The sequence below is a fragment of the Struthio camelus genome, chromosome 26 (assembly GCF_040807025.1).
Source record: "Struthio camelus isolate bStrCam1 chromosome 26, bStrCam1.hap1, whole genome shotgun sequence".
Classification (NCBI taxonomy): domain Eukaryota; kingdom Metazoa; phylum Chordata; class Aves; order Struthioniformes; family Struthionidae; genus Struthio; species Struthio camelus.
The window spans coordinates 1,090,323-1,114,078 of NC_090967.1; the positions used below are offsets into that span (position 1 = coordinate 1,090,323).

Consider the following 23,756-nt stretch of genomic DNA (forward strand, 5'->3'; position numbering starts at 1 on the left):
GGAGAAGAGGTGCTGCTTCCAGGGCAGGCTTTGTTCATCACAGGTTCAAGGCTGATTTTGAGGTTTATGATTTGCACTCTGCCTGAGCTGATTCAGCCAGCTGGTGGGAAGAAAAGGGGTTGAGATTTGCTACTGTGTATCTGGTAGATTCTTTCCTCCAAGGAACTCCATCACTGAAAATGGAGAAATGGATAAAATAGCCCCTCAGTCTGCATAGACAGTGTGTGGAAATAGAAAGGACAGCCCCTTTTCCATGCTGAGTTTTGTCACATACCTTGCAGTTCTGAGTGAGGAGAGTGTGCCTGTATGGGCACCTATGCTGGCTTTGATCTACACGGCCTAGACCATAAAGTCAACCACAGCAAAATGCAGAATGGGCCCAGGCCAACCCTGCCAGTAAATGCAGGACTAGGGAGAGCATTGAGAGTGCCTGGCATCAGCTCAGCTTCCTGGGCACAACATTTAAACTGATGTGCCCTTTAGATGCCAAACTAAAGCTACACTTCACAGTGACCTTTCCTCATCTCTCAGGGACTCATAATCCCTGGGAATTGTTCCATAAGTACAGGTATCCCAAAAGCACAGCCCAGCTATGTCATGATCCCCTGGCTTGACAAAGGACCAGGAACCTACACATGGGACTGGCGTGTCCTTCACCCTATCCTTCTTTGAGTGCACACAGGGTGGTCTACAAAATCAGCTGAAGAGTCTAGGCAGGGATGTCAGTGCCTCCCACAATTGTCTCTGGAATAGGTAGTGAACAGCTGCCATCTTACCCACGCAGGCTCCACTAGGCGACAGCTTGTATCCAGTTGAGCATTCGCACCTGTAACTGCCTGGGATGTTGATGCAGTCAGCATTGCGCTGGCAGAGGTTCTCCCCACTGCTGCATTCATCAATGTCTATGGGAGAAGAGAAGCAAAGCCTTGACTGTACAGAGTGTCAAGCATTCACCAAGCACTATGCTGGTAGGGCTAGAGTGGCTCACTGGAGTCAATTCAATTTTAACCATTTTTTCATTCCAACCAGGGCCAATTGTAATCATTTTCTATTGTTTTAAAATAAAGTGATGCATTTTAAGTACAACTCAAATGTTTTACACACTCAAATCTACCAAATTTTTCTTAAAAACCCCAACCAACCAACCAAAAGAAAAAAACAGAGGAGAAGGAAACCAGACAGGAACATTCATGTGGGAACATTCATGAAAACCAGCAATATTTGTCCATCCCTTGATGGTGAAAATGAAGAGACTTCCAAGAAGCCTAAGAACATGTGGACTCTGTGCATGACTACTGCCAGCCCTGACCCTAATGCCCCATGAGCTGGGGAGATGTTAGTGCCATGCTGAGACCTCCCCCTGCACCTTGGCAGCACTCCTCTGGCTTCTCCATTACCTTCACAGATGAGAAGGATGTTGTTGTAGCTGAATCCAATAGGGCACTCACACCGGAAGCTGCCGATTTGGTTGATGCAGACACCATTTGTGCAGATAGCAGGGATCTCACTGCACTCATCAATATCTGCGCACATACAACATCTCTGTCAGTATCCCAGGAAGGGAGAAGGGAGGAATGAATCCCCCATAGCTAGACGTCTAGAAAGAAGTCTAACAGGAAATGGCCCCCAGACAAATTTTGGAGCAGCTCTTGGAGGACTGATAGTGGATCCCACACTGTCACAGAGCTCAGGCCACTCTGCAGAAGTCTGTGTCCATAACGGAGCCACACTAGACCCCAAGTCATAGGAGCCACAGGATTGCCGGCAGAGCCTGCATTGTACGTGCTCGGAGAGATCCTACCTTGGACATCCATGCTCTCCGAGTGTGCCCTCTGCAATGACATGGAGACCAGCCCACGCTCTGGGACTGGGAAATGAAGAGGGCCACTGAAACACTGATATGTCTTGAGAGTCCCTGACTCCATCACCATGCTCATAACTTTTCACTACCCTGCTGCCAGCCCTGCAGTCCTGCACAGGTGACATGCCACCCTCTGCAGCATGGCCTCTGCTTCTTAACACCTGCTCTCTGGGAGTGAAAGATATCCCTCATTCTGTTCAAACTCCTGGTGTTAGGCACTGCCAGGGCCTAGTGAAGCAATGGCTAACTTGTCTCACAAACTGACTGGCAATTAGTGTATTGGGGATTCCATCTTTTAAGACTGCAAACATCCAGAGACAGTCCACAATTTCCAGGACCATAAGCAGCACCTCTGGCTTGCCATCCACCAAAATGGAAACCTGAAAGCTCAGCTTTCAGCATCCTGCTGCTGTAAGGTTTGTGCTGCTAGTGGTATAAGTGCCAGGGCCTTCACAGATGAATCCTGGATGAACCAGGCCTCTCTCTGTTAGCAGCAGGATTCAACCCTGCTCTCTATGACTACAGACATCATTACAGAACTCCCTAACAATGCCATTTCCCTTGTCTAATTTCGGGGTTTGTGGCCTAACTGGGTGTGCAGGACTATCTTCTCTTGCATGGCAGCAGTGGTCAGGAAGAACAGACCCCGATGTGGATAAAAGTGATCAGCCTGGTACTGTCACACTCTTATGTCACATGCCAGGTGGCACCAGGCACAGGCTGCTGTATCCCAGGGCTCTCTGGCTGCTCTGCTCTGCCTCATTCCAGCATCATAGCAGCTATCCTTGCACAGTTCCGCACAAGTACTTGTAAGCCAAACCCTCTGAAAATGAAAGACCACAAAGCAGTCCTGCTTGGAGAGGGAAGAGAGTGGGAAAGGGAAGAAGTGGCCCATGATGGGTGAGTCTCAGCTCCAAGAGTACCGTTCTCTCTCCAGGTGGGACAGAGCTGAAAGAGAAGGTGCCAACATGGGAAGTTCTGAGCAGCTCAGTCATTTAGGACACAGGCCGAAGGCCTGGTCAACCACTTGCAGTCATGTTTGCCATCTCTTTTCTTGGTCTCTCCTCTGCCCAGGGCTTATGGTAAGGATAGAGGCAGAGGAAACAACCTCAGAGGCACTGTGAGAAGAAAGCAGAAGGGGTAGAAAACAGGCCTGTTACCTTAGGAAGTTGGGGACACAAGTTGTACTCACCAATTGGCTTCCCTGTGTGAATGTCGATGATAAACCCGGGGGCCTGGTTCCCACATAGGATCTGGTACTCCGCTGGAAGGGGAACACCAAAGTCATGCCTGGCAGGCAGGCAGGTAGACTGGGATGCAGCAAGAGATAAGGAGAGCAGCCAACTATAGCTAGAGCCAGCAGAGAGATGATGTGACAGGCGGGAGGGTATGTGTACTGTGCTCAGCAAGGTATCTCAGGGGACACATGGGGAACTCCAGATCACACATACACTGTGGTGCATAAAGCATACACATGCGTATACTGTATGGCAATAGACACACACACACACACACACACACACACACACACACAGAAAAGGACATACAAACATGACCTCTGCATGCCTCTCATGTAGGTACACACTCATTCCTCCACACTGCAAACAACACATAGCCAGTGCTCTCCACTGTGTTAGAGGCACGCAGACAACATCTCCACTCTGTGCTCAGCCTGTCTATAGGGCCCCGATTCACTGCATGCCCACACACAGCTTTGCCAAGTCATGCACATCATCTCCCCTCTGCTGATACTCACCCAGTCACCTGTGACCTTCCAGCGCAAAAAACTGTGCAAAGCTGTGTGTTCCCCTAGCATTCACACTCATAGGAATTGCCTGCTGGATGTAATGCTCTCCCTTATCCCCCACTATTGTGTGTGTGTGGTCCTACTCTGCCTGTGCCTCAAAGTACACAGATTGACCAGAAAATTGAGTGGGCAGCCATAGTCTCAAGACGCCTTTCCAGAAGGGCTGACTTACGGCTGGCTGGTGTGGGGCATGGCTCACATGGCTTGTTCCAGGCCTTGCCAATGTTGTAGGAGCAGCAACACATCTTCTTCGTCATGTTGAAGGAGAGCTCATTCTCACACGTGTCGTTGTAGTTGCGATAGCACACACTCTTCCTCATATCTGCAAAGGCAGCCCAGACACTGTCTTGTGCCAGCCCTGGGAATGGGAGCTGCCAGCTCCAACATGTTCATTGCCTGGGAGATGCCAGACTGCCCTGTCATGGTGCCCAGGGACTGTAGGTAACATACAGGCTCTTCAAGGGATGCCCAGCATTGTGGCTGCAGATATGGGCTGAAGCCCAGCTGCCCTGCTCTAGTGACAACCTTGAGCTCAGGCCCATCGCAGACAGTGGCAATACACAAGCTCTGCTGGATGCTCTTGCCACTCCATGCTAGCCATTCTCCCCATAACTGGTGACATGGCAAACATCAGCCTCACTGCCATACACAGTGTGCATAGCATAGGAGCAGGGAGGCAGTGAAGTACTTGATGAACGCAGGAGTCCTGAGTTCCAGCCCCTGGCTGGGTACCTCACTTTTCCCACTTCTTCCACTCAGCCACATTGCCCTTAACATGTTACCTGCAGTATGATTTGGTGGCCCTGGACAGCCAGGGCACTGCCAGGTCCCCCTCCCCCATATTCAGACAATAGCATACCCATGCAGTTATTTCCACCGTTGACTTGCATGTATTCAGGTGGGCACACACAGGTGTAGTTGCCAAGGGTGTTGTAGCAGGTCCCAGGGCCGCAGATTCCAATGTGAGCAGAGCACTCATCAATATCTGCCAAAAAGAGGAAAACTTAGGTCAAAGCACTGGTCCTGACACGAGGTGGGAGGCAGACTTGTCACACAGTCTGGCACAGGGCACATGTAGTAGTGCATGGGGACCAGGCTGCCCTGGTATTGGGAAGGCATGGAGACACACGATTCTTGATGAGGATGGGAAGTCTGGAGGAGAAAGGGGAAGGGACTGTGCCAAACTCTTCCCACAAGGTAAAGAAAACGCCCTACCCAGCCCAGATACAAGCACAACCATTAGCACACACACACATGCACACACACAGGGGCTTCCACACACCAGGCATGCGCACTCACATAGGCACCATAGTGCAGCTATACCTTCACAGATGCGTGTGTCCTCATTGAGGTAATAGCCAAGTGGGCACTCGCACTGGAAGCTGCCAAAAGTGTTCACGCAGTTGCCTCCCTGGCAGAGGCCAGGCAGCTCTTGGCACTCGTCGATATCTGAGAAGGGAGAATGGCTGGGAAGTGTTCACTGCCCAGAGACAGACCAGACCAGAGGCAGACCAGATCATGCAGCAGCCTCACCCCAGGACATCTAGTATGTCAAACTGACCATCTCCAGCCTCTGTTAGCCTCTGAGCTGCTTGGCCAGGTGGCCAGAGTATGTTAGAGGAGGGCACAAATACACACTGTGCCCCATGACATGTGCAGCAGTCTGCACATGACCAACCGGTTCAGTGCCAGGGCACACAGTGCCCACAGCAGGTCTGGGCTCCCCCAGCCCATGACTTTCTGGAGACAAGGCTTGGGGGAGCCAGTTCTCTTTACCTTCCAGGATGACAGTGATGGGGTTGGGTCGGAAACCTTCTCCTCCAGGGCACAGGGTCTTGTACTCAGCTGTGGAAAGACTCAGTCAGAGGGATCCTGAGCCATGCTGGGCTTCCATGAAACAGGGCAAGAAGGGAGAAACCCAGCAGAAATGCTCCATGCATGCAGTGACACCGCTCCAGATTCAGCAGCCTGACTCCTGTCACACCCCAAGCCAACTTAGCCCCTCTGCCTCCCCTTGCCCACCCCTGAACAGGGCTATCCCATACCCTCCCCCAGCCCATTGTGACTAGGAATTAAGGATCCCACTCTGGACACCCAGACACAATGTGCCTCCCCCTACCCCATCCCATCCTACCTTTCCCCTGACCTAGCCCACCTATCTTGCCCTGCACTGACATAACATGACCTGGTCCCTCTCTCCTCCCTCAGCTTATTTTGCTTCATCAGGGTGATAATGCCAGCCTGACACTCAAAGCAGGCACACACTATCCTGATCAGGGACCCCCAGTCTGAGCTGAGAAGCCACTGGTACTTGGCCCCTACTCTCCCCTCTGCTCTACACTGCCCATGGGTTGCCCACTCCCAAGTTCACCCTAGATGCTTTCCCAACTCACTTGTGTTGGCTGGAGGACAAAGCTCACAGGGATTTCCCCATGCTCGACCCAGTGAGCAGCAGCAGGATGCCCGAGTGACTCCAACTCCGATTTCTGCACTGCAGGAGATCCCCCCATCTCCTCGGTCCTGGGTGTCCAGGAAGCAGTTCCCAACACGGGTGTCTGCACAAAGACAGTAGTGGGTGAGCAAAGCTTCCCCAGCAGATGCCGGTGGCACAGAAGGAATGAACAGCGTTCTGAAGGAAGGAACAACATTCCTTTAACATTGTCCTGAGGAGCAGGGAGAGAGGCAAAGGCCCCAGTCTCGCCCCGTTTGTTCACACTATCATCTGCAGGAAACCTGTGTTGCAGTAAACAACATCCACACATCCTTGCAGCCTGTGACTTTGGGATTCCTTTAAGAACGATATTTGGCCAGCTTTCCTGGTCCACTAGGCCATGCTATGTCATTCAGGGGACAAAAACTGCCTGCAGTGTCCCGGAGCCTTTCAAGACAAAAAGACTTGCTCTAGAATTGCCCAGGGACCTCTTAATGGTCCCATCTCCATTGGTGAATTCTCCCTCCCTAAAGTGTCAGTTTGCACCAGCACTTCACTGGCTCAGGCTTCACAGTAGGTGGGTACCCTTCTGCTGATACAGGGCTGAACCCATCATGAATCCATCATGATCAGTGTTAGGGAGGGCTAGTTGTGTTCAGCCACTCCAGTCTCTGACAGTGGCCAGCTCTAGCTGTGTGGGCCTAACAAGAAGGACCACCAAGCTCTGGGATGGAGGCTCTGGCTTTGCAAATGGATTGCCACTCACCCACACAGCCCACACCAGTGGGATTCAACTCAAAGTCTTGTGGACAGTTGCAGAGGTAGCTGCCAGGCGTGTTGACACACAGGCCATTGATGCAGTTCACAGGGTCTGCACATTCATTGATGTCTGAAAAGATGGAAAGATGAAGACTCAGGGCCTGTGGATGATTGCCACAGAAACCATAGCCCCAATCCTGTACACACAGGGTTGCTCTGTACACAAACAAGCTGTCTGCCCACAGCCATGGTATTTCTAAGGCTCTTCATGAGATGGCAGGCAGAATTCTCCTAGAAGCAAAGCCTGCCTTGGCCTCCCCTGCCTTGCCTAGTCCTGCCTCACCTACCTTGCCCAGGCTCAGAAGAAAGTCACACTGAGCCTTCCCTTCTATCTACTGAAGCCACACCATCCAGCAGTATCTGAGCCTTTCCAAGAACAAATATACATCGCCTAGGGATGCTTAGTCGACTTCAGACTGCTAGCACCTCAACCTATTGCAGCTCACACCAGCAGATCACAGAATCACAGAATGGTTGAGGTTGGAAGGGACCTCTGGAGATCACCCAGTCCAACTGCCCTGCTCAAGCAGGGACCTCTAGAGCATATTGCCCAGGATCGCGTCCAGGCGGGTTTTGAATATCTCCAGCGAAGGAGACTCCACTACCTCTCTGAGCAGCCTGTTCCAGTGCTCTGTCACCCTCACAGTCAAGAAGTTTTTCCTCAGGTTCAGATGGAACCTCCTGTGCTTCAGTTTGTGCCCATTGCCTCTTGTCCTGTCACTGGGCCCCATCCTCTTGACACCCTCCCTTCAGATACTTGGACACATTGATGAGATCGCCTCCTCAGTCTTCTCTTCTGCAGGCTGAAGAGGCCCAGCTCTCTCAGCCTCTCTTCAGAGGAGAGATGCTCCAGTCCCCTCCTCATCTTCCTAGCCCTCCGCTGGACTCTGTCCAGTAGTGCCATGTCTCTCTTGGACTGGGGAGCCCAGAAGTGGGCAGAGTACTCCAGGTGAGGCCTCAGCAGGGCTGAGTGGAGGGGGAGGATCACCTCCCTCGACCTGCTGGCAACACTCTGCCTCATGCACCCCAGGAGACCATTGGCCTTCTGGGCCACCAGGGCACACTGCTGCCTCATGCTTAACTTGTTGTCCACCAGGACTCCCAGGTCCTTCTCTGCAGGGCTGCTTTCCAGCAGGTCAACCCCCAGCCTGTACTGGTGCGTGAGATCATGGGGCAGTGAGTTTCATCTAATGACCCCATGAAAGTCCCTTACCCGTGCAGTTGCCTCCACTCCTGTCCAGCTCATAGCCATCATCACAGGCACAGCGGAACATCCCAGGCAGGTTCTGGCAGGTCCCAAAGACACAAATGTTTTGGAAGGTGCATTCATCAATGTCTGCAAGAGAGAGAGCCAACTGGGTACTCGGGCCATGGCAGAGTTGGGGCCAGGTCAAGCCTCTCCTGCACCCATCACAAAGCAGAGGCATAGCTCCAGCTACCCACCCAGTAACACATCCCCTCATATTGGCTCTAATGCCAAGGGATATCACTTCCTGGGTGAGTGGGGGCCAGGTATGCTGTGTGTACATTCTCTCTCCTTGCCCCTGTTCTGCTGATCCCCCACATTCTGCATGTATCCCTGGCTTAGCCCAGGTTTTCAGCAGGTTGGGGACTGACTCCTGTAAATGGAAGAGCTGGCACCTCTGTAGCGGTTGGTCTCACCTGGAGCTGACACCCTCAAGGACAGCAGCTTGGAGCCAGAGCAGCATGGCACACAGGGAGGTGCTCGCCATTGCAGTGTGCCACCCAGCACTGATAAGTCAGGGATCTGGCTGCTTCCTGGAATTACCTAGGGCCCTGCACCACCAGATGATGCTGTGTCTTGCTTAGTACTGGAGCAGGGGATGATGGTACAGGGGAGAGGCTATGGCCAGAAAGAAGGCAGGACCTCCTGTAGTAACATTCAAACCTCTAGGCACTTACCCTGACAGGCTTTGCTGTCCTCTGTGGGATTGAAGCCCATCTCACACTCGCAGCGGTAACCCCCAGGTGCATTGAGGCACTGCCCATTCTCACACAGGTTCACATTATCTGCACACTCGTCCACATCTGGGGAGAATCAAGTGTGAGACTGATGTGGTGTCCACCCAAAGATAGGAGCTTCCTCCACCTTGAATCCCACAAGCCTTTGCTGTTAGCTTGTTCCCACCACTCTGTTGGGAGATTGCAAGGAGAGGCTGCAATGTTTTCCATTGCCTTAGTCCTGACAAAACATCTACTGAGAGAAAGGGGGATCTCTGCTGAGGGCGTTTGAGCAGGCTGGGTGGAGTGAAAGTATCTGAGCAGGCTGTGGTGCAGGGCAGGCTGCACTGCTTTTGGGGGAACGTCTGGTTTAGCGAATCCCAGACACAGGCAGCCAGGTGTTGAGCCAGGCTGGTGGTTGAGAGGGAGGCAACACTTTGTCCCATCAAGACACCCAAGCCACATTCCTGATGCTTGCTGAGTGTATAGGCCTCACCGGAGCAGGAGAAACCGTCCCCATTGAAGCCTTCTCGGCAAGTACAGCGGTAGGAGCCTGGAGTGTTCACGCAGTTGGCGTTCAGGTTGCACTTGTGCTCTTCAGTTGCACACTCATCCAGATCTAGGCAGGGAGACCCCCCCACTCAATATTGTGCCACTGGTCTTGCCTTACTCACACATATCCACACACACACACACACACACACACACACACACCCTTACTTCCCTTCACCACACTGCACACAGATTGGTAAGTCACTCTGCTCATACATCTCCTGCATACATATGCACCATACACACACCAACACACCCCTATACATCTGTATACATACACCCCTATATCCCTGTATACATACTATACCATGCCCCAACATACCACCACACAGGTACACAATCTGACAACGACACTCACATCCACACACATCTCCATACCACACCCACACACTCCACTTCCCACATATATATATATAGGCCCTCACTCCCACATCCATAGCTCATATCCTTCCTGGATACAGTTGCGCAGCATGACAATGAAATGCCTACTCACCCACACCTACAGTCCCACTCTATCACATACCCACATCCCCCTGCACTTCAATAAATCCTCAGGTAGGGTTCCTGAGGCCCAAGAGCATTTTAAGCGTAGATGCCAGCCCAGCCCAACACAGAGGCCCACAGGGCACCTGGGCAGACCAATGTTCTCCTCTCCTGTGATGAGAACTCACCATTGCATTTGAGCCCATCTCCAAGCCAGCCTGTGCGACACTTGCACTTGAAGCTCCCAGGCACGTTGATGCAGGAGGCATGCATGTCACAGTTGTGAGCCCCGATCTCACATTCATCAATGTCTGCAGGAAGGAAGGACATCAGATTTGACACAGCTCAGGTCCTCCGAGAGAGGAGAAGACAGCTTGGTGCCAGCCTTCTCTCTGATATGCACACTGGGAGCCTGAACCCCAGGGAAAAAGCACCTGTGGGGAACAGGCTGCCCAGGGTGATAACTATGAGCTGAAGAGCTGATCTGTGCAAACTCAGCCCCCTGGAAGACGAAGACAAAAGGAAGGGCAGGCCCATGGCTTGGCTATAAACTAGGAAAGTCTCAATTTCTGGCTGGAGCTTGCCTTCCTGGCAATCTCCACTCCTGGCAGGGCCAGGTGTCCACAGCATCCCCCAGTAGAGGGATGGTATTACTTCCAGGGCAGATACAGTAGGTGTTTGCAAGGGCTCCCAGCAGCACCCCTGGCTCCAGGCCTGGTGTATTCCTACCTGTGCAGCCTGTGGTTCCCTTCTTGACAAAGTAGCCCAGCTGGCAGTGACAGATGAAGGATCCCTTAGTATTTTCACATTCGCCATGCAGGCAGATGTTAGGGTTAAGATCACATTCATTCACATCTATGGGAGAAGAAGGACCTGCTTTGAGCATCACAACAATCATGACCTGGGTATGGGGTGGCCCTTTCCATCCCTCCCTCCATCCAATGGCAGCCTGGTGCTGCAGTGATGGCACACGTCCAGGGCAAAGCCTTGTTCTCACCAATACAGGTTTTCATGTCCAGGGATGCCATGAAGCCATCAAAGCATAGGCAACGATACTCCCCAGGGATGTTAGTGCACTGCCCACCATCGCAGATGTCTGGATTATCCTCACATTCATCAATATCTAAAAAGAGGAGACCATTGTCTGGGTAAAGAAGTTAGAGCCAGGGGATGGGGTGTTTTGGGAGCGGTAAGCAGGGGCACAGGAGGGTCTGCGCTCCAAATCACGGAGTTAAAAGATTCTGGAGCCTGTAACAAAGGTCTAGATGTTCACAGCAGTGCAAGCTGGGAACATCTGTCCAGAGAAATCATTTCCCAGGAAGTGTCCTGAAAATGAGACCCTTCCCCCTCACCCCAAAGCCAATACTATGGCTGACAGGTAATGGACTCAGAGGTCCCTGGGGCACCATCTGTAAGAACCAGGCTGGCTGCTCACCTGCACATGATCTCTTGTCTGGCATCAGTGCGTAGCCTTCACTGCAGCTGCACTCGTAGCTACCCTCTGAGTTGGAGCAGTGTGTATCACAGCCACCGTTGGTGATGGTGCACTCATCAATGTCTGAGGGAGAATGGAGAGGTCAGGTGGCTGTTTGAGTTGTGGGCTGGGATATGTGCCTTGCAGCAGAGCTGCTCACACACAGTGGATGCCAGCACACAGAGACAAGGTGGGAGATGTGCCTTTGTGGTGGGCTTATTGAAGAGGAATCGTAGCTCCCTCAGATAGAAGGAAGTACCTCTTACCTTCTGTGCCAGCCATTTCACAGGTCACAGCAGATCCACAGCTGGTGACGGCTGGTGACCAGCAGTGCAGGTCTGGCTGCAGCTCACTCCTGAGGAGGTTCCACCCTTGCCTAGTGCTAACCTACACTCAGGCACCCCACTGAGCATTATAAGAGGTATGAGACTAGGAGGGTCCTGGACGCATACGTGAATCTTGGCATGGCTAGCTGGCAAAAGAAAACACTCACCAACACAGCCCTGCCTGTCCGGTGTGGCCTGGAAGCCTGAGTCACATGCACACTGGTAGGTACCGATGACATTGACACAGTGTCCGTTGCGACACAGGTTGTCACTAAGGGAGCATTCATTGATATCTGTAGCGGAGAGAGCATTTCGAACAGTTAGGCAGGTTGATACCATGTTGCACATCCTTTGAGACCCATTCCTGGGTACCCACAACTACTGCTGTCTCAAAACTGTTATCCTTGCCTTCTGCCTTGTAACTATCCTGCACACTTTCCATCCTGAGTGGAGGAAGCAGGATGATTCCCCCAGAACAGGGAGCTGCAGTTCTCAGACTCAGCCCAGGGCTTACATGATTCCACTCTCCCTTTATTCCTTTGGGGTGTACTTCTGTCCTCTCTGGGTTGGTACGGCCTGCCAATTCACTGTCTTATCCCATCATTGTTCAGTGCTATTTATGTTTCCCAGGAATTTGAACAATGGATTCCCGATTATACTAGAACACAGCCCCAGCTCAGACTGTCCTGAGAAAATCCCCTTTGCTCGCTTGCCTCCCCTCAGCTTGCGGGTTATGTCTATGCTAATAACTTAAATAGAGCCAAATATGTGTACTGGAACCTGGGTGTTTAACAGATAACAAATCCCTAACACCTCCACATACTGTCCAGACACATCTCAAAGATTATTGCAGGATAGGAACCATTCCAACTTGGGATGTGGCCAACCTGCTTGGGATGTAAAAGTTTGGTTGCATGAATATGCGCAGGGACAGATCATTTGGCTTCACGTCTAGAGAATGATGTTTCATTTACTGGCATACATGTAGCCATAGCAGCCAGAAGACAACCCAGTGTTTGCCGTCTCCTCACCACCATCCCTCTGGTCAGTCTTCAATGAAAAAAAGGTATAACAATAGACATCATAAACACAATGAAACTCTGGGAATGACCACAATCTTTCCTGTTTTTTAGATGGTATGTTCCACCTGTACATGAGACTGGAAGGAGAGTTTCATGTGCCCAGCACGAGACTCAAGTCTCCTTGCATCATTACCCTTGAATAAGTTCTGGTCATAACATTGCTTTCCATCATCTCACCTATGCAAGCGTTTCCTTCAGAGGTCAGCTCATGTCCAGGGGGACAGATGCATTCAAAACTGCCATCTGTGTTCATGCAGATCCCGCCTCGGCACAGCAGTGGGTCACGCTCGCACTCATTGATATCTGCAGGAAGTGACATGAAATGTAGTGGATTGCTCCCTTCAGCTGGCTTTTCCAGATAATTGCTTTGCGCTGATGCCACAGATCACAGTTTCCAAAGCAGTCCTATCACCAGAGATATACCCCAAAAGAGAGGGTCATCACTAAGTTAACAAGGAAGTGAATTCAGAGTTTGAGTGAACCCGGTGGACTTATGATTGAAGTAGGTACTGGGAAACAGCAACTCTTGCCTTGACCACAAAAGAATGTAAAGCATAGCACTAGGAGAAAAGAAGATACTAGCTTTGTGCAGATTAGCTAGCAAGGTCTAGAAGGATAGATCCTAGCTCCCATCCCATATATCTTTGTACATTTTCAGTGGTTGGGATTAACAAAGAAAAAAATCATAGAAAAGTTCATACATGCAAGACCGGAAAGACCAAGAAAATCACTGGAACAGTGCACTGATGACAGTTTGAAACTAAAACCAATAGAAGAGATCAAGCACTGTAGATGTTGAAGTCGGGCAACTTGGTTATCAATTCATTCTGCATGATCACTAGAGAAAGCTGGAGATAGGCTGTGACTGTTGTCTGTCCTGATATTGTACAGATAATAGTCTTCATGATACTTGCAGTGTTTCACAGTGCAAGCTGAACGCTTTGGAAAGGGAAGTGCTGTACGAACCTGATCCTCTACTAACTTTGGAAACAGGAATCTGAGCCTGAGGTTCTCTATCATGAACTCAGATTAGATTCAAAAGATTTTGCATTCTAATGTGCACCTAAGTGTTGACTCAAGATGCCCTGTCCTGCCAGTAAGAGGGAAGAAATGGGAATATGCCTAGTTCAGGGATTCACCTGTGCATGGTGGTACTCTGAGAAAGGGGTACTAAGAATAAAGCCATTGGGTGCAATATAATGGACTAAAGGAGCTAATAAATGCTCAAAAGAATCCTTAAGTGGCAGTGCGAAAAGGGAGAGAGTGATGTCAGATAGATTTGAAGAATGCGTTTTGCTTCTCATATGTTTCTTTTTCTGTTTCCAACCTTGTAATTAAGAATAGAACTCTTCAACTTAATTGAATAAAACATGCTGTTGAGATTTTCAGCTTATCTAGAGCTAAAGCAGACTGAAATACATCTGACAAATAGGAGTGCTTTTTATTCTTCCTGAGGTAACAGGCCCCCACAGAACAGTCCCAGAGGAACCACACTGTCACGCAAACAGACTAAGACAAACCTGGAGTTCTCAATGATGGGAGACTTTTCCTAATCAACTGCAGGATGCAGGTTCAGTGCTGATGTTGCCTAGTGCCAGGGGTTGGCAAGATTCCTCTCCATAAGGATAAAGCAATGTTCTTTTGTCAAATACAGTCAAATATAAGTTAATCCATGACCACAAGAAATGTCATAATGTAACATTCTTTGGGAAAGGACAATGAACACAATGACACAAGCCCCAGACTCCTAGAAAAAAGGCTGAGATGGACTCATGCAGAAAATAGGGATCACTAAAAAATAAACAAACAAAAATATGTCTTTGTGTATAGATATCAGAAGTCTAATTACTGAAAGGAGTGACACAGTCATCAGTGGGGGCTACGATATACTCCGCGTCTCATAAACATAAAGGGAGGAAGTTGAACGGTGTGAGCTATTGTAACCCAGGCTACAAACTGTACAGAAAAGACAGAAAATAATGACAGTGGCAGAGAGGTCATACACGTTAAAAAAAATCAAATAATACAAATAAATTATTGATACTGGATCATGCCACAGATTCATGTGGTTTGAAATTTCATGCCAAAGCAGAAAGAGCATAACATTAAGACTAGGTCAGTCAGACAAGTTAGTCTGGCTAAACAGACAAGAAGAGGAACATGGAGTGCCAGGAATTAGAGGACAGCAACAGTCTAGCTGACTTGTTGGAGATGTACTGAGGTACTGAGGTCATTGGTGGAATTTTTTTTAAGCTATAAACAAGAATTATTAAATTGAAAACAGGTGAGAGTCTGACAGAATGAAAACAAACAATGACCAGATGGAAGGAGTTGTAAAGAATTATTTGAGGATAAAGAACAGTTAAATGGGCAGGTGAAAAGGAGTTTCCACAATTATAATTGGAAATAGAGTGGGGTGGAAGATCCCAGATGATCTACCAGTAGAAATTCTCACGAAACATTTGATGCGTCTGGAAAACTGGGCGGGGGTCTGATTAATGGATGAGGCTCTCATGAAATTGCTGGACATTCAGATCTCAGGGAAAGGCAGATAAACAACAACATTTGATTAAATACTATGTATTAGTGAGATCAGGTTGAGGGTCATTCTGGAAAAGATTCAAAGCAAAACAGCCCAAGAAAAATCAGCAAGATTCAGAGCTGGAAGAGACGCAAGTGATCATATGGTGAACATCACTGAGAAAGGTATGAGCATTGGGAGATATCTCCCTGTTCTCTCCCCACAGGAGACATGTAATTTAATGGCATGTGACTACAGGATGTGCAATGATAGCAGAGGCCAAGCAAAGCTGCACAGGCCAAAGGTCGATGTGTCGCCTAATACAGGACTGGAAATAATAGGCCTACTTATCTCAGCAGTAATCTAATGATGATATAACTCACACCTACTTGCAAAGACCATATGTTACCCAGTAAAGGGACCAAGCTACACGTAACTAATGTGAAGTGAGTGATGTGGTGCAAGAGATGGCATGATAGATGAAGCAGGTTAATTGTAAGATGATAATTGTCGTTGCATGGATAGGGGAGCACACAGAAGATCTGCAGGCTGGGAAACGTTCTTCAGTGGTATTTGACAATGCATGGTCTAATACAAAGGTTGTACATGTGATATCAATAATGGCTGGAGATGGCTGTATGTTTAGAGTGTGGATAAGTAAATGATCAATGACAAAATAAATAATAGATACGTAACAGAAGGTTGAAAAGCAGTAGAATGAGATGAGATGTCAGATGGAGAAAACTGCCAAGTGTGTATTAGAATTGGAGCTCACAGCCATTGAGTTCAAGCTGCTGGCCTGGCAGAACTCTATTGTGCACTAGCGAATCCCAAGTGTTAAGATTACTGTCTTACCACACTGCAGGAATGAAAATACTAGGCATGAATCCTGCCCCTGCCTCAGTGGCAATGCAGGTTCATGCTCCAGCTGTTGGTGGCTGAGGTAATGGAAAGATTAATGGCCAAGGCTTGGCACAAGGCAAGACCCAAGTCAAGGAAGAGTCTGAGTTCAATAAACATCGAAGATAAAAAGGGAAAAACAAGGCCTTGGGCTTATGTACAAAGGAAGGCAGCATTGCACTGGGGTTGCAGGGAAATGCCCTTTAGGGATAGGAAGAGGGAAAGGGATAGGTGAGAACCTGAGAAAAGCTGGTAAAGCAGACTCAGTCAACCAGTCTGAGTCTCATGCTGAAACCTGCCCAGTCAACCTCTGGGCAGGTTTCAGCATCTCTTGCAATGTCCCAGATATCCCCCAGCAGCGTAACACACATAACTAGTGCTATATGCATAAAGATTGCGTGGCTAATGGCTCCAAGAAATTGGGGTGGGTTGTAGTGGCCCATTTGGAAATCCAGCCCCGCTCTTTGCAGTGGAGAATGGGAGCTGGGAGCTCCACCCAGAAGCCGTTTCTCTTTGAGATAGCTGGAAATCTTCTCCATACCAGGGCACATAAAGGCCCTGGCACATCATCTAGCCATGATTGCTAGTCCAGTGCACAACAACAGGCAGCTACAGGCCCCTCATGCTTTATATGAAGGCTGCTTGCCTCCGGCACGAGCCTTGGGTCCTCCTCAGCCCCTTTCCAGTCTTTCAGGAAGTCAGTCAGACTTCAGAGGTGTAGCTTGCAGCTGCCTTCTTCCCTGTCTCAGTCCCTTGGTGGACCCCTGCCCACACCTAGCCAGCTACTGCACCCTGCATGCACCCCTCTCCCGTTTGGCTCTCTGGAGTAGGCCTATCCACCTCGGACACTCAGGCTAGCTTGGTGGCCCTATGGGCTCCCAGCGTGGATGGAAGACTCCACTGTAGGCTCCCATGGCCAAGAGAACAGCTGCCAGGAGGTGGCAGGGCAGGATCAACAACGTCCCACAGATGTCAGGGCAGGGAGAGCCTTGGATGCTCACCTGGGCCAGGGTCTATTTCCAGAGCCCTGATGCTGGCCTGGCCTGCCAGCCTCCTTCCCCAGATCACCCGGTGCCACCAGGCCAGGCACTGGGCAAGAGCTCTGGCCTCTGGTCCAGGAAGCCCTGATAAGTAGATGTCTCTTTGGGAAGCTTCCCAGTTTTGGCCCCAAATCTAGTGCTCTCGTCGCAATCTGTCCATGCTCTACGTGGTGCAGAGCCCTGGGGCACTGCCAGCTGAGATAGCATGGGGTCCTTCACTGCTGGTCTGTTGTCCCGCAAAAGGAGGCCCACTTCAGGAGACTGAGACCACAGCTCTGTCTCTTTGCCCTCCTTTTCTGGAGGGGCCTCAGTCTCAGGCCAAGACTTGTTAGGGGATGTGGCCTCTCTCTGTGCATTCCACAGTCCTTAGAGAGCCTGTGCTGTGTCTCTGCAGCCCCTGATTTCACTTTACAGATGCTTGGTGTTCTCGTAGGGTTATGTCTGTAGCTCTCTCAGCTCCACACGAGCCCTTCCTCTTTCCACAACTTCTGCCACTCACCCCAGCTCTGTCTTTGCACCCAAAACAAGGGAGACAACTCATTGGTATGGGGAGATAAGACCCGGTCAGGACTCTCTTCAGCATGAGGACTCCCAAAATCCCCCCAGAAAGCAATGTAGAAGTTTGACTTTATACCAGGGCGGAGAGCTAATCCAACTTCCCACAGCATTTCTGCAAGCCCCAGTCATCTGTTTTGTAATCAGCCAGAGGAACTAAACAGACAGGTGACTGGACAGCCAGACACCCAGAGAGCAGCTGAGAATGGGGAGCCCTCACCAGATCCAGAATCAGCTATTTTCTTCTTCACTGCAAAGTAGGAAGGTGCTGCCCTGCCCTGGAGACAAGCCCTTACCCATGCAGTTCTTCATCATCATGAAGCCGCTCTCATAGCCTTCGAAGCACTCGCATTCAAAGCTGCCCGGTGTGTTGACGCAGGTGCCATGGCCACACAGGTCTGGTGAGATGCGGCATTCATCTATATCTGTGGGGATGGAGCAGATTAGCTAGTGGAGGCAGCATAGGCTAGGAACACTACTACAGCTGGCACTGGGCTGCCTGTCTGCATAACAAATTCAACAAGAAGAAAATAAGCCCCTGGCCTGGAAAGTATGGCCTGGCAGCCCAGATAAATCCTCTGTCTTGAGGGAGACAAAATCATTAACCTTTCTTTCTGATGCAGGGCTGATCCTTCCTCCTAGCAGGCTGGAGGAGTCTCCATGGTCCAGCCATTGCCTTCTCAGCACTTGCCTGAGATAGCTGCCATGTCTCCTCCCATCCTCATGCTAAGCATCCCATGAGGCAGGCAAGGCAGCAAGATGGGCAGGAATGGTCTGGAGGGGGCTGGCTCTTTCTTTACCTGTGCAGTTCCTTTCCTCAGCATCCAAAGCAAAGCCATTGCCACAGAGACACCTGAAGCTGCCAATGGTGTTTCGACAGGTTCCATGAGTGCACAGGCTAGAGAAGACCTTACATTCATTCACATCTGTGGAGGAGGACAAAACAGCAGTGTTTCAGAGAGGGGATGTCTGCCGAAAACCTGGTGTCGCAGGGCAAGGAGCAGGGCACTTGGGTTGAAGCTAAGATGGGCTGAGCACAGCCCATGACCAACAATTCCCCCATCTCTTCTCACCTTTATAGAAGGGCCTTCCTGAAAGCACATCTCCTCTGTTGGCAAAGCCGGGTCCTCTGGGGCAGATGGCCTTATACTCACTGGAGCCAATCTTTGGACATTCTTCACAATCGATGCCCCAGGCTGAGCCCACAGAACAGCAACACATATCGATCCGATATTTGCCTGGAAGAGGCTCCGCACATTCATCTTCATCCCACTTCATGTAGCACTGTTCCACACGAACGTCTATGGAGAGAGCAGAGCGGAGCCCCTGCCTGCAACACCAGACTGCCAGGAGGAGGGCCAGAGAGATTTTCTTCTGTCTAAAACTATTTTCTGCAGTGAGGGTGAGGCCCTCAGAAAATCTCCTACTGAGAAGGAGAAGTGTCATTCCTGCCACTGCACTTGGCACACCCCCAAGGACTGGCAGCCTCAGTCCCAAGCAGTGAGGACTCACAGCTGCACAATGTTCAGGAGGGAAGGTACAGAATACTCACTTCATCAGTGCCGTGCTCTGCTGCCATGAGTGCTGTGCTGGTTCTTTGCAGCAGAACAGAAATGAGCAATATCTGCCACCCTGTGAGCAATGGGGTGGGTGCTCCATGTTGTGTCAGTGGAGGATGGCAGAGCACAGCCACAGGTGACACCAGAATCCACCACTGGGAGACTCAATCAAACCAGAAGCCTTTGGGATGCCGAGTCATTAGGCACTACCGTGATGTGCCAGTAGTGAAATTAAAATAGGAGATACCCTGTGACAGGTTTTAAAAACAACCATGGGGGCAGGGGACTCCATTTAAATTAATGTGGCTAGAAACAGGTCCATCCACGCTAAAAAATGTGACATTACCAGTAGAGCATCACCAGCTCTGTGACATTGTTAGCCTGATCCCTGGAACAGCTTTGGCTGAGGTGAAAAATCATCCTCCAAACAATACCCAGGAACGGGCCAGGAACCTTCCCGGTAGGCATTTGGATATGGCTACCTTTTTTGGAATGCTATGAGAGATTAATAGCTATAGCCAGCCCATGATTGTTGGCACCAGGGCCAGAGACTGGGCCCTGCATGGGGTAGTTAGTAGTGAAGATAACCCCTATGCAAGGAGACAGGTTTGTCATGGTGTGCCCAGAGAGCAGCCAAGAGCTGTTCTAGGGATGCTGAGCAATGACATTAACTAGTATTTAAAGTCTAATCACCATAAGCACAGAGGCCCAATGATGATCAGAAGCAGAGGAATCTAGTAAGTGAATCAGTGAAAACAGAGCACACAGAATTGGCTACTCTCTAGGTCCACCCAAGGAGAATGATTGCACCACTGACTGAACTTGGGAACACGGAGATGTGGCAGCCTCACCTCTGTTGGGCTATTGGATTTGGCAAATCCTAACAGATATAACATGCTTCTGGCAGCAGTGGTCTTGGGAGTTCAGTGGTGGCATGTGGTGGGATGGGTTGGGCCTATATAGAGGTTGCTGAGAGGAGGCCAGGGGTCTGGGCGAGGTGAGGTGTCCTTACCCACACATGTCCTGGCAGTGCCATCGAGGGTCAGCCCTTCTGGACACTCGCACCGGAAGGAGCCAGCCGTGTTCACGCAACGGCCATTTGGGCAGACGCCAGGGAAGACATCGCATTCATTCACATCTGTGAGCAGAGAGGCAAGAGACAGGCAGGAAGCTGGCACTGGCCAGGCCTAGTATGGCCTTGAAGGGCTTCTGGGGGAGCCAAAAGGAGCCCAAAGTTGCCTACTAGGCTGAAAAGAGCAGGCTGGCACACAGCCATATCCAGACACTTTTGCAAGGCGGCTGTAACACAGAGCCTTGTCAGAGAGGGTCTGGCAGGCAGGATGGGCCTGTTGCACATGCCGATAGTTGGCATGATGTTGGCAGAGCAGCACCAGGACACATAGACACGAGCGTTTCATCTCCAGATACTGGTGCTACACATAGGAGACTGGTCTCCACCCCAAACACCCCGGCTGCAGTGCTCAGGGCAAAGGCCAGCAGCAAGAGGTAATATGGAAGATGCAGGAAATCCAGCTCCTTCCAGACTCCAAGATGCAGAAAAACAACAAATGAACCATGACCATGTTCCCAGTAAAAAAGCTTTGTTCTGTATCCTACAGCACTTTACCTTCACATGTGACCCCCTTCATCCTGGCATAGCCCCGGGGACAGGCCGTATCTGCAAGAAAACAAAGGAATGTTAGCAGAGAAATGGGTGACATACTGCCTGCCTTGCCAATTTCTGCACCAGGCAGGGCCTTACCAATCTCACAGCGCTCACAGGGGCTGCCCCAGGCTGCCCCCAGAGTAGCACAGCACTCTGATTTCAGTGTGGCTCCATTGATGTTCACCTCACAGCGCCCATCCTGGATGTTCAGCCAGCACGTACCTTTCATGCTGTCTGTAGGGGCAAAGACAGGGTGTGAGTGAAGAGCTGTTCCTCATCTGAGGTTCTCAGCTTTATGACAGCCAGCCTGTGATGAGAAGCAGCTAGGAGAAACTATCCCTGAGTTGCAATGTGACTAATTGCTCTCTGGCTCCACTTTATCTTTCACTTTGCAGCACTTTGCAGCAAGGACCCAAATTGTGCTCTTCCCCAGAGCCCTGTCCCACTGCTGTGCTACAGAGAGGCATTGCTATGCCCTCTGATACAGCTACTGCTGCATTAGTTCTGCATCCTGCCCTTTCCTGTTCCCAGTCTGCTCCTCTTCTGGGTGGAAATAGTTCCTTCTGTGCAGCTGCCCTGGATTGCCATATACTGGTGCTCTGCCAGGCCCTGACTACTTAGGGGTGGCTGGACCTATTGGGAAGTGATCAAGATGATGAGAAGGGACCCACTTCGTCTTGGTGTGTTTTAATCTCAGCACACTATGAACCCATCTAGTGAGTAAGAACCTGCCATCCTCGTATCCTCGAAGGCCCCCTGGGACCCCATGTCTGTGCTTTGTCTTGCTGCAGCACAATTAGAGACTTCGGTGTCTGATACAATGCTCAGGGCACTGCCTGAGGTTTCAGCTTTTCAGGTTTCCTGCATGAACAAAAGAGGTTTCAAATGTTGCTAACAATGGAGGATCACCATCCCTAAGCCAGGAGCATGGAATCTGCTTCAACTGAACAGCAAGGGGACAAAAGCCACTGCTGATATCAGACACCACCCCACGGCTGGCTCCTGAAAGCAATCTCCTTACCCACACAGATGGTGCCACTGGGGTCCAGCTTGCTGCCTGGGGAGCACTCACAAGCAAAAGAGCCAGCATTGTTCCTGCAGACACCGTTCACACAAGGGTTAGAGGTGCACTCGTTGATATCTGTGCGGGGAAGAAAGGGACTGTGACTGTGGTGAGTGTCCTTGGACCCAACGTTTGCTTCCAGGACATGACCATCAGGCTGTAAAGTTAAAGTACCTCCAAATTGAGCTGCTCAGCAAAGAAGGGTGTAGGAGAAAATTGTTTCTGTGACTTTCAAGAGGCCTTTGAAAAGTTCTATTGGACTTGGACATGGAGCAGGTATAGTGGCCAGCAAAAAACTGTCCAGGGCCAGGGACTCTGGGGCATGGGAGGGGGAAGAGGGAGGGAGACAATAAAAGGAGATTTTCAACTGTTAGAGAATCAGCAGTTTAGACCCTAGGGGTCTTGGATGGTACAACTCATGTATCCACCATCACAAAGGCAATGGGCACTTGCTGCAGATACCATGAAATGAGTGAGGTTCTTCAGGACTGAGGAAATAGATGGATTGAGGCTGGTTGATGAAACTACTGGGGAATGAGGGACTCATTCACTCAGGGCTGCTCCTGGCTAAGGAGGAGAAGCCACAGTGCTGAACGTGGCCTTCATCTTCCTGTTTGGAGCAAGTGTGGGGCTACATAGCATTTGCCAGATTTCACCGTCTTTACAGAACATTAGGGTTTTGTCTAAGCATATATTTATGCATAAAGTGCCAGTCCTCAAATGTTTTGGGACTTTGTGGTCAGGAAACAAATCTCAATCTTCTCCCAATCCAAACTGTAAGCTTTCAACCAAATCTCCTAAACCTGCAATTCTGGGCACATTTTATCTACAGATTTTGGGGCTTGGAGGAAACTGCTCTAGTTTTCAGTTACTGAAAACCCCATATGCTCTGGGTTTGGATGTATTCCAAATGTAGAATGAAATTTCCCACAGAAAACAACAACAAAAACCCCTAATACCTCGAGCTGGTCCTGTTCAAACCACTGGAGTTGAAAGGGAACCAAAGTCACATTAGACCTTTAGCTCCCTTTCAGGCACAGTCAAGAACCACAGTTCATTCTTTACATCTGGTGAAGATGTTCTGCATTGCCTTCAGAGTAACGTTACCTTCACAGGTGTCTGTCTCAGTCCTGAAGACAAAGCCCTTGGGGCAGGTGCAGGTGTAGCTGCCGGGTGTGTTACGGCACAGTCCATTGTCGCACAGCAAACGATTGACACTGCATTCATCAACATCTGTGGGCAGGGATATGGGGTTTCTGAGCTACTATACCAGCGTTCAGTCTTCCACCTGGTAAGCTCTACAGAGCCCTGGCAGTCTAAGAGGCACAGAAATGGCCTCCCTTTCGCTCAGGTCAAGCAACTTCTGCTACTTATGGCATGTGTGAGCAAAAACATATAGGCCTACAGATACAGCCACAAGGTAAGGGAGACAAGGGACAACAGACCCACACACACTTATTGCTTTCCATGGTTTACAGTGTCATTATGCAGCAGGATGCACCTCCCTCTCTAGAGACTTACCCCAGCTCAGGCAGTGTTGGTATGTTTACAGTGGGCTAGTCCATCATTTGCAGCCCGGTATCTTTTCCAGAGCCATTTAGACTCCAAGCCTCACCCCCCTTGGTGTCCCTTGGGGTCTGGTGCTTTTTTGCCTA

The 23,756-nt window shown here is 50.2% G+C and overlaps 1 protein-coding gene across 1 annotated transcript in view; it reads right to left on the reverse strand.

The window, feature by feature from the left end:
• The window catches only part of FBN3 (fibrillin 3), a 145,575-nt gene that overhangs the window by 17,274 nt on the left and 104,545 nt on the right, over positions 1-23,756 (reverse strand). The window contains exons 19-44 of the mRNA XM_009683577.2: positions 23,209-23,334; positions 22,060-22,179; positions 21,135-21,272; positions 21,000-21,050; positions 20,385-20,510; positions 18,887-19,114; positions 18,614-18,739; positions 18,110-18,238; positions 12,975-13,100; positions 11,883-12,008; positions 11,351-11,473; positions 10,913-11,038; positions 10,645-10,770; positions 10,104-10,226; positions 9,377-9,499; positions 8,842-8,967; positions 8,132-8,254; positions 6,866-6,988; positions 6,062-6,223; positions 5,445-5,513; positions 4,992-5,117; positions 4,528-4,653; positions 3,841-3,990; positions 3,054-3,125; positions 1,398-1,523; positions 777-902 (exon numbers count right to left, since the gene is read on the reverse strand). Coding sequence (XP_009681872.1) covers positions 777-902; positions 1,398-1,523; positions 3,054-3,125; positions 3,841-3,990; positions 4,528-4,653; positions 4,992-5,117; positions 5,445-5,513; positions 6,062-6,223; positions 6,866-6,988; positions 8,132-8,254; positions 8,842-8,967; positions 9,377-9,499; positions 10,104-10,226; positions 10,645-10,770; positions 10,913-11,038; positions 11,351-11,473; positions 11,883-12,008; positions 12,975-13,100; positions 18,110-18,238; positions 18,614-18,739; positions 18,887-19,114; positions 20,385-20,510; positions 21,000-21,050; positions 21,135-21,272; positions 22,060-22,179; positions 23,209-23,334 — 3,246 coding nt within the window. The remainder of the gene's footprint in view (positions 1-776; positions 903-1,397; positions 1,524-3,053; positions 3,126-3,840; positions 3,991-4,527; positions 4,654-4,991; positions 5,118-5,444; positions 5,514-6,061; positions 6,224-6,865; positions 6,989-8,131; positions 8,255-8,841; positions 8,968-9,376; positions 9,500-10,103; positions 10,227-10,644; positions 10,771-10,912; positions 11,039-11,350; positions 11,474-11,882; positions 12,009-12,974; positions 13,101-18,109; positions 18,239-18,613; positions 18,740-18,886; positions 19,115-20,384; positions 20,511-20,999; positions 21,051-21,134; positions 21,273-22,059; positions 22,180-23,208; positions 23,335-23,756) is intronic.